The following is a 10,589-nucleotide window of genomic DNA, read 5'->3' on the forward strand; positions in this document are numbered from 1 at the left end:
TCTTCTCTGTCCCTGAAAGCAGGAAATTATGTATATTACATCACTTCCTGCATTCAGTGTCACTTTCCGGTACAGAACACCGGTTAGAAGCTGATAAAGCAGATCTGTGCTTCATCAGCTTCTCTGGGGGTCCCTAGGGGACATTAGGGGTCTTAGAGACCCCTGATGTCTCCATAAAGAGGAACTGTCACACCCTATTTGCTATTACATAGGGGGATTGTTAGCTCCCTATGTGATAGCAATAAAGTTAGTGTAAAAAAATAAAAGTTTAAAAAAACTTGCTGACCGGGGTGTTAAATCCCCTTTCTGTCCAGGCCATTTTTCAGTATTCAGCGCTGCAGTACTTTGAATGACATTTATTCCGTCATGCAACGCTGTACTGAAATTAATTTAATACCTTTTTTTGGGGACAAATAGAGCTTTCTTTTGGTGGTATTTAATTACCACTGGGGTTTTTATTTTTTACTATACCATCAATCACTGATAACACTAAACTGATGAGCGGTAAAAACGTTTAAAGTGTCGCCTAGGGCCAATTTTGGTTGCGGTCGTTTTCTGCGATTTCGCGGGTGCGCGCAATTTTAAAGGTTGACATATTTAGTGTCTATTTACCCGACGTGACCCCGTCTTTTATGTTATACCAAAAAATTGGGGTGAAAATAAATGTTTCATAACATTTTATAGGGAAACATGTTTTTTTTACAAAATTTAGGGTACTTTTTTTGTTATATAGTAAAAAATAAAAACTCCAGCGGTGATTAAATACCACCAAAAGAAAGCTCTATCTGTCCCCAAAAAATGGTATAAAATTCATTTCAGTACAGCGTTGCATGACGGAATAAACGTCAGCCAAAGTACCGCAGCGCTGAACACTGAAAAATGGCCTGGCCAGGAAGGGGGTGAAACACAGCGGTCTTCAAGTGGTTAAAACAAATTAATAATATAACCAATTATTATATTTTTTAAATGGTAAATAACCCTTAATTAACAAATGTAACTAAATTAGTTCAGATTTACACAGATGCCTCTGGTAACATGCACATTACTGTGTAGGTATTTTCAATGCGTGGCAATGAATGTTGGTGTGTTGTGGTTCAATTAATTCTTAATGGCACCCCAACGCACCTTTCCCAATGCACCTGTGTTGCAGTGCACCACAATGTACAGTTGGGCACTACAATCCATTGTGGTGCACTTCTATGCAATGCACCTTTTATGGCATATTTTGGTGTGTTGGTGTGCCCATTTAAATTAATAGGCTGCTTTAGTGCAATGCACAATAACATGCGGCATAACACAAGTAGCGTACTGCAAAGATGTAAATGGACCCTCACCTACTTATGTAACGGCCTTTAATAATGGTGTAATGAAGTGTACAGCGCTAAATGCCCTTCAGGAAATTAGATAACGGTAGGGATCATATGGTGTCACCTCCGTGTCAAGCAATCGTGAAACAGTGTATATATAATAAATATTTGTGTAAAAACTTATAGTACGTTATAAAATGTGTCAGCAGGTGTCATAAAAGGCGTGTCATACATGAACCTTATTAAATAAACAAACAAAAATCTTCAAAGAACATGTGTCATATATGTGAAAAAAAATATTATTGTGAAAAAAATATTAAATAAATAAATAAACATGTGTCATATTTATTATTTAATAAGGTTCATGTATGACACGCCTTTTATGACACCTGCTGACACATTTTATAACGTACTATAAGTTTTTACACAAATATTTATTATATATACACTGTTTCACGATTGCTTGACACGGAGGTGACACCATATGATCCCTACCGTTATCTAATTTCCTGAAGGGCATTTAGCGCTGTACACTTCATTACACCATTATTCTGTAGGCTTTTAGCCTGAGTTCAGCAGCTTTTTTCCTTTTTGGTTTTAGAAATTTTAGCTCCGGGGTCATATTAATATCTATTTTAAATTTTAATCCATCTTAATTTAGTTTTACTATTTCCGTTAGCGCAAGTTAGTTTGGTTCACCGGCCTTTAATACCCTTTAATTTTCAGTGCTGTGGTAGTTTTTCTTACAGTTTCTTGCTCATGCACCACTATACACAACTGAACTTTATACCATTTACTTTTGATAATATTTAATCACCGCTGGGTTTGTTTTCTATAAAAAGGAAAAAGGACCTAAAATGTTGTAAAAAAAACTGTTTCCCCTTACTTTCTGTTATAAAACATCAAATAAAAATGCCAGGACAGTGCAAACACCCACACAATTGATGGAAATACAGCACAACATATGCTGATATGTACTGATTGTATTACTGACATTCTAAAAATAAAAAATCTCACAGTCAGGGAAAATGAATGCAGCTGCTGCAGATCCATTCATTCTTCATAGGGGGGGGGTCAACAATTTTTGTTTTGCATTGATAATCCATGTGATTGGCTCTCACAGCGATTACATGGTACTGAGATGGTTAGATCGGCTCTATACAAACTCTCTTTGTATCAAGCTGTACATTGATGAGTCAGTACACAGCAACTATATTGGCCATCCGCGGGTCTTTTCTCCAGTGGCATTTATAGCTAGCAGGGAAATAACAATCTACTGATCCATCATTCATAAATGTAAGCTGGTAGAAAAGAGGTTATACCACAAAACTAACCCTGTAATATACAGCCAGAACCTAAGCGGTTCACATTTTCATCTATCAAGTAATCAGCATTCAGATACAAAACCCTAGAATCGTCTTACCTATTTAAAGGTAAACTATGATTGTTTTGGGTCAGTTTTGTTTGAATTATTTTTCTGTGTTCTTATGTTCACACATTTTTAAACTGTTGTTTTTCTTAATAAACAAAGGCATTATATATAAATATATTCTTTACTAAGAAAAATATTCTGCAACATTGTGTAAAAATTCCCAGCTTTCCAAAGGAGCAAAATCCAATATTTTGCTTCCAGGATTATTAAAGATAAGGCAAGGAGGTACGCATTTTATGACAATGGGAGAAACCTTCAAAGTTATATTAAAGCAGAACTCCAGACACACATTGTATTAACCCTTGCAGTGAGGCTACACCCACACTGCAAGGGTTAGCTGCTCCTTTTTGTTTAGCTTAAAAAAAAAAAAGTGATACTCACCCAATCCTCAGCTGTGGCAGCGCTCCCTCCAGCCTGTCTCCTCCTCCGCTGCAGCAAATTTACCTTGGCGTCCTGACGTCTAATACATTGGGGGGAATTTATCAAAACGGGAGCAGACAAAATCTGGAGCAGCTGTGCATGGCAACCAATCAGTTTCTATATTTCATTTTCAAAGCCCCACTGCAAGGGTTAATAAAATCTGTGCCCGTAGTTCTGCTTTAAGCATTTCTATAGATAGTAAATGAGAATGGGCTGTACAGGGGCTCTTTTACTTTATGTATGTGTACATGTAGTTTCTGGTTGCTTGAGAGGTACTATTAAAAATGGATTTAACTAATGCCATACCCCATACTATACCATTCCTTAACAGTATATGGTACTCTAAACCCTTGGTTCTCAACTGGTGGGTCGCGACCCCGTGTTCAGTGGGTTCACGCGTGCCTTCCAGTTTTCTGGGTGAGAGGCTCCTCAGCCTCCCCCTAGAGCAGCATTGTCAGTTCTCGCTCCAAGCAGCCATTCAAAATATGCTGCCCGGTGCCGAGCGTCAGCTTGAGGTGGGGTGGGTGGGCTATGGCTATGGCCGTGAGGGAGCTCCGTCCATAAGTACATTGCTTACGGCTCCCTTGCATGTCCTGTAGAAGTGCCTGGAGTGATGTAACAACTGGCTATGGCAGCTGTACAAGGTGTGCAAGGAGCTGTACAAGTGGATGCACTTATGGATAGGGCTCCATCACAGCAGCCCATACTGGACCCCAGGCTGAGGATCCACTCCAGTTCTTGTAAGATAGGGAGATTGGGTGGATTTAAATTTATTTTTTTTGGAGTGCGCATGTGTGTGTGTGTGTGTGTGAGAGAATGTCTCTTAGTGTGCTAGATTGTGTCTGTGGTTGTGTGTATCTGTCAATGTTTTTGAGGGCCCATGTACCACGCAATCGCACCTACCACAAACGATCGATCTGATACCTGTTTTCAGGATAACACAGCATTTTTCAGAGATCCTTCAGATACTCATTCCCAGGATAATACAGCACTTTGCAGCCCGTTCCTATATCTTTCCATGCTCCAGAGCGCTCTCTCCCTCTCCTAGAAGGTGGCAGATCGGCAGAACAGGCAGATTAGTACAGGAGAGGAACCTGTATTAAAGATGAAGATGGAGTTCAGCATTAAATCATTATAAACAGTCTTTTGGTAGGGATGGCCAGCTGCAGAGTATCCGGCTTGAGATTATAGGGGTCCTAAAGGGTTGTAGGAAGAAAACCGAAAGTAATGTCCATACACATAAGAGTGGGGGTCGAGAGTACTTCCCTAGTGTCAAGTGTGGCAAGGCCAAGTGCCTCCTGATTTGAACGGGACTACATGGTCTGGCCATGGGCTGGGAAGGCACGAAGCCTGCAGTGTCAAACGCCCCCTGGGAGTGGCGACCCAGAGAGGCCGGAGTAGCACTATAGGTTTGAGACCCCACAGGGTGAAAGGCACGTTGGCCCGACACCATTTGCTTTTGTTGCACCTCACCTCTTAGGCTAGGCCTTTGGCTTAAACCAGGGGTCATTTTTATACCGGGTTGCAAGGCCTAACCATGGGCTTGCACATTGGCACTTATTTATTTTTCTTCACTTGTCTGTGCACTTCACTTATTTTTGTGTGCTTTTTTACTCCACAGGATGGAGGGTGTGGGTCTTCAGGCCTGCCCTGACGTCAAGGAGGAGAATGTGGGGCCATCAGGTTCCTTTCTCTCCAGAACCAGGGGGTCTTTCTTCGGGAGAGTCCCCCAACGTAGACCTCGGTGGCTGACTTTGGTTGGCCATGAGAAATGGGTCTGCCTGGTCTCGGCCAGGTGGACACGAGTGCCTTGCCACTGTCAGTAGCCTTGTGCCCCAGGGATCAGGGCAGGGCCCTGGCTCTTTGGGAGATGGACCAGTTGATGCACACTGCTGCACTTTTTTGTGTGTATTCACATGCAGGCTTTAAAAAAAATATAAGTTAAATCATTCTAATCAGTGCAGGGACTGTAGAAGTCTATTGCCTTTGTCACACTGCCATCTCTATGAAAGTGGAAATCCTCTGCAGTGAATCTGTACAGCCCGGAGATCACAGCTAATACAATGTAACTGAGCCATTGATTGACATTTAGGCGGCAGCACCACCTAGCGGCCACATCGGGGAGCAGCAAGCAGCAGACACATCTAAAGGGAAGACAGGGCTGCGTGCTTGCCTCCTCCACCGGGTGTCTCTCATCCTCCGCTCTTCTTCTACACATCTCTCTGTATTCCCCGAGCTGCCGGATCACATCGTGCATGGCTGGGACTGCTGCTTGTGGCTTCTGTTCTTATAATCCAGCAGATGGACTAGTGACACACTGAGAGGGGAAGGACTGGGAAAAGTTGCCTGGATGAAGCCCAGCCAGTCCCGGGATCGGCATTCCTCTGGGAATGAATTTACAAACAGACACAATTTCTCTAACAGGATCGGGACATCAGGTGAGTGCTACTGGTACCTTAACTTTGACTGCTGCCTACAATGACTGCATCCCTGTGCCCAGTGTAATTAGTGCTGGATGTGATGTACTTACTGCTGGGTGTGATGTACTTACTGCTGGGTGTGATGTACTTACTGCTAGGTGTGATGTACTTACTGCTAGGTGTGATGTACGTACTGACAGGTGTGCTGTATTTAAGACAGGTGCTAAGTACTTGCTGCTAGGTGCAATGTACTTACTGAAAGGTGTGATATACTTACTGCTAGGTGATGTGTACCTACTGCAAGGTGTGATGTACTGCTTGGTGATGTGTATTTACTGCTAGGTGCTGTGTACTTACTGCTAGGTCCATTGTACTTACTGCTAGGTGGGGTGTACTTACTGCTGGGTGCTGTGTACTTACTGCTGGGTGCTGTGTACTTACCGCTGGGTGTGATGCGCTTCCTGCTAGGTGTGATGTACTTACTGCTGGGCGTGATGTACTTACTGCTAGGTAATATGTACTTACGGCTGGGTGCTGTGTACTTACTGCTAAGTGCTGTGTACTTACTGCTAGGTGCTGTGTACTTACTGCTGGGTGTGATATACTTACTGCTGAGTGTGATGTACTTACTGCTATGTGGGATGTATTTACTTCCAGGTGTGATGTACCTACTTCTAGGTGTGATGTACTTACTGCTAAGTGATGTGTACCTACCGCTAGGTGTGATGTACCTACTTCTAGGTGCTGTGTACTTACTGCTAGGTGCTGTGTACTTACTGCTAAGTGATGTGTACTTACTGCTAGGTGCTGTGTACGTTCTGCTGGGTGTGATGTACCTACTGCTAAGTGATATGTACTTACTGCTAGGTGGGATGTATTTACTTCTAGGTGTGATCTACTGCTGGTGTTATGTACTTACGGCTAAGTGATGAGTACTTACTGCTAGGTGTGATGTACTTACTGGTAGCTGCTGTGTACTTACTGCTAAGTGATGTGTACTTACTGCTGGGTGGGAGGTAATTACTGCTAGGTGCTGTGTACTTACTGCTAGGTGAGTTGTACTTACTGCTAGGTGTGATGTACCTAATGCTGGGAGTCATGTACTTACTGCTAGGTTCAATGCACATACTGCTAGGTGCTGTGTACTTACTGCTAGGTGCTATGTACTTAGTGCTAGGTGCTATGTACTTACTGCCCAGTGCTGTGCACTTACTGCCATGTGTGGGGTACTTATTTCTAGTTGGTGGATATGTGCCTCAGGAAGGGTGAATTGGTGATCATTATTTGTGGGCATTGGAGATCACTGGTCACCAGGGTATGTACATTGTTACTGAACAGGATATGGACATTGTTGATCACTGACCACCAAGGAGTGTGCACTGGCTATTTCTGGTCATCAGGGAATGTGCCCTAATTTTAACTGCCAACCAGGAAATGTACATTATTTATCACTACTAACCAGGAAATGGGCATTCTTAATCACTGCCAATCAGGAAATGGACATTTCTTTTTATCAATGACCACCAGGCCATGGGCATTAGTTATTACTGACTACCAGGGAATTGGCATTGGTGATCAATGGCCACAATGAAATGGGCATTGGTGATCACTGGCCACCAGGGAGTGTGCACTGTCTATCTCTGACCACTATGGAATGGTTATTGTATATTGTTGACCACCAGGGAATGGCCATTGTTAATTATTATTTACCAGGCAATGTGCATTGTTGCTCGTAGGCCACCAGGGAATGGGCATTGTTGCTCGTAGGCCACCAGGGATTGTGCATTGTTGATCTTTAGGCACCAGGGAATGTGCATTTTTGATTATTGGCCACTCAGCAGTGCATTGCTGATTGTGGGCCACTAGGAAATTTGCATTGTTGTTTGTTGCCCACCAAGAAAAGGTGTATTGTAATTTTTGGCTAACAGGTAATCTGAATTGATGAGCGTTGGCTGCCAGGGAATGAGTGCTGTTGATTGTTGACCACCAGGTAATAGGCATTGTTGATTGTTGGCTACCAGGGAAGGGGCATTGTTGATCGTTGGCCACAAGCAATGGGCTTTGTTGATCATTGACCACCAGGGAATGAGCATTGTTAGTCGTTTTGGTTCACCAGGGAGTAAGCATTGTTGATTGTTGGCCACAAGGGAATGAGCATTGTTGATTGTTGACCACCAGGAAATGTGTATTGTTGATCGTTGACCACCAGGGAATGGGCATTGTTGATCATTAAAAACCAGATAAGGGTTATTTTTGATTGCAGGCCACCAGGCATTGAGCATTGTCGATGGCCACCAGGCAACGGGCATTGTCAATTGTTGCCCAACAGACAACGTGCATTGTTGATCGTTGGCCACCGGGCAATGGGAATCATTGACTGTTGGCCACCAGGTAATGGGCTTTGTCAGTCTTATTCAGTTAGATAAAGTACATAGCGCAGTAGCTGGTCGAAGGTAAGTATAATATAGTCTTGATTATTCCTACAATTTGCATGTATTCATTTGTTCTGCTTCACTGAAAAAAAACATAAGTACTGCTGGATTGTAAGTGGATCCTCATGAACTGAGTTACAGTTCAGATGCCTTTTGATGGCTCTGTTAACTAATTTAAACAATCAACAATTTACAGGAAAGCTTTCCCATTACAAACATGGTTTTCTAAGCAGCTTTTCCCTAGCTAGATAACATGACAATGTTAGTACTAAGCTTGGCAATATATTCCATACCTCCCAACTGCCCCTCATTTTGAAGACGGTCCCTCATTTGGAACCAAACCCATCTGTCCTTCTTTTCTCCTCAGTTGTCCCTTTTTGTCTGATGTACAGATATCTATTAAAATGTATTTAACTACCAAAAGTGTTATTCTGCACTAAAACCTGCATCTGATCTCTTAATTATCTTGTTTACTATTTCAGAAATTCCAGTATAAAGGAAAATGATAGAAAAAACGATTCTGGGTTAACACAATCATTTTTGGCATATAAATTCCTAATGGTCCACATAACTGGGGGCATGGCAGGGGGTGTGTCCATTCCGTAAATACATTGTGCTGGAAGGTGTCCCTCTTTCTCATTTCAGAAAGTTGGCAGGTATGATATAATCCAATAGTAAGCCCAGTCGTGGTGGTGCAGTTGTGAATAATAATTTCCAGTATCCAGGCACAGAGCAGTTTTGGAGATCCGGAACCCCACACAGCTTTCTGCTAAGTGTTCAGAAATTGTAATAGAAGGCTCTATTACAATTATAAGTTTCAATTATTACAATTATAAGTTATGTAGCTTATACTTTTCCACTGCTGTTTACTCAGTACCAGCAGCATGAGTGCAAAATGTCTATAACATTGTGATGCTGCCTCACATATAACACATATTCTGACCATGTTCTGCTGTGTTTTCAAGTTGGGTGTAATGGTGCTTCTATTGTACTTTGCTTCCTAATTCATATATATTAGGTTGCATTGATATTTCTAGTGGTGTTCTTTTATATTATATTGTCATTTTGCATTCTTGTAATGTGGGCTGGGGGCTGTCAAGCAATGTCTGAACATTTAAAGTGTATGCAACCGCTAACAATGAACTCCTCTTATTTGCTCTTATTTGCTTATTTTTATCTGTCTAAAATACCATTGAAAGCATGTTATTATATGTGCTTGATAAGTGCAAAAAAACCTGCTGAACTTGTCGGAAATCCAGAGCTGTCCAGTGCAAACTCCGTGCTGTCTTAAGGTCCCCACACACCTTACGATAATCGTACGATAATCGCGGGAAATCCCGCGATCACCCCGGCCCCGTCCCCTTCTACTGATGTCCCTTGCTGCGGCTGCCTCCTGCTCACCGACCCCACTGCATCCTCCTGGCGAACTCCTCCTGGTCTCTGATTTCCCTGTTACTTCATGAGGCTGCCGGGCTGTGGCATTTTCGCCGCTCCTCTGGGGAATGCCGCCCAAGGCAAACGCCTTGTTTGCCTCGCGGCAAATACGCCCCTGGTAAGGTGTGTGGAAGCCGTGCGACCTCTACTACTGTAAGGTCGCACGACTTTGAACTTACGGACATGTTCGAAAACCCGCCGAGCATCGTACGATGTTCGGCGGGTTTGTGGCATGTCCGTACGATAACAGCCGTACGGGCCGGTGTGCGCAAGTGCACACTGCCCGTTCGGCATTGCGGTCATCGGAAGCCCGCCCCTCAGGGGGCGTGGCTTGCGATCATCGCAAGTACGATCTGCCTATGCAAGATAGGCAGATCGTACGTTTTTTTAAGTACCTTACAACCATCGCAAGACAAAAGTGGGCACACACCACTGGGTGTGTGCCCAGCCTTTTAAATAGGCTGATTAGCTCTTTTTCATGGACTATAGAAGGATTAGCATTTATCTTGTAGAGATCTAAGATTAGGGAGTGGTTCAGTGGTTTAGCAGAAGATAACTGGGAGGGTGGACACCACTCAGTCCACAAAAATGCTGTGTTTTATCAGCCTACAACATGTGCATGTCATACAGATGAACGAGTATGTTTCTGTACTTGCAGGGTCTTTAAAGGGATAAAACATTGCCTCATTAAAGAACCTGCAAGTATAGAAAAATACCTGTACTTCAGAAGTTTACTACATATCTTTTTTTTTTTAGCCTTGGCTTACACTTTAACCACTTATATACCCAGATGATCATAAAATAATATATAAAGCTGAGTCCACTTAGTTTAACTAAGCTCAGGTTAACCACCATATCAACATATACAACAAGATATATTCACTTAAATGTGTTCAGTGACATACCACAAGTATGTCTTTGTTTTCCCTCTGTTCATAAAACATTAATGTATTCCTATGGCTTTGCTTGCAACACAGAGCTTGAAGGAGATCTGAACCATAACATTGGATGACATTTAGGGGTCTCATTATAAATTAACACAATTCATTTATAAAATCACACAATTAATTCCAATTAGAAAATGGGTGACTCTTAGGTAAACATTGCCAAGTGTTGTGTTAAAACATTTATAAATAGTAGTTTG

The 10,589-nt window shown here is 42.5% G+C and overlaps 1 protein-coding gene across 2 annotated transcripts in view; it reads left to right on the forward strand.

Annotated features, from left to right (window-relative positions):
- Positions 1 to 5,362: 5,362 nt before the first annotated feature.
- Positions 5,363 to 10,589, forward strand: part of SGCG (sarcoglycan gamma) — a 195,586-nt gene continuing 190,359 nt past the window's right edge. For both annotated transcript variants that reach the window (XM_018569734.1, XM_018569735.1), the window contains exon 1: positions 5,363 to 5,597. In XM_018569734.1, coding sequence (XP_018425236.1) covers positions 5,550 to 5,597 — 48 coding nt within the window. In that variant the 5' untranslated portion in view covers positions 5,363 to 5,549. The remainder of the gene's footprint in view (positions 5,598 to 10,589) is intronic.

The sequence above is a fragment of the Nanorana parkeri genome, unplaced genomic scaffold (genome assembly GCF_000935625.1).
Source record: "Nanorana parkeri isolate BGI_ZX_2015 unplaced genomic scaffold, ASM93562v1 scaffold1384, whole genome shotgun sequence".
Classification (NCBI taxonomy): Eukaryota; Metazoa; Chordata; class Amphibia; order Anura; family Dicroglossidae; genus Nanorana; species Nanorana parkeri.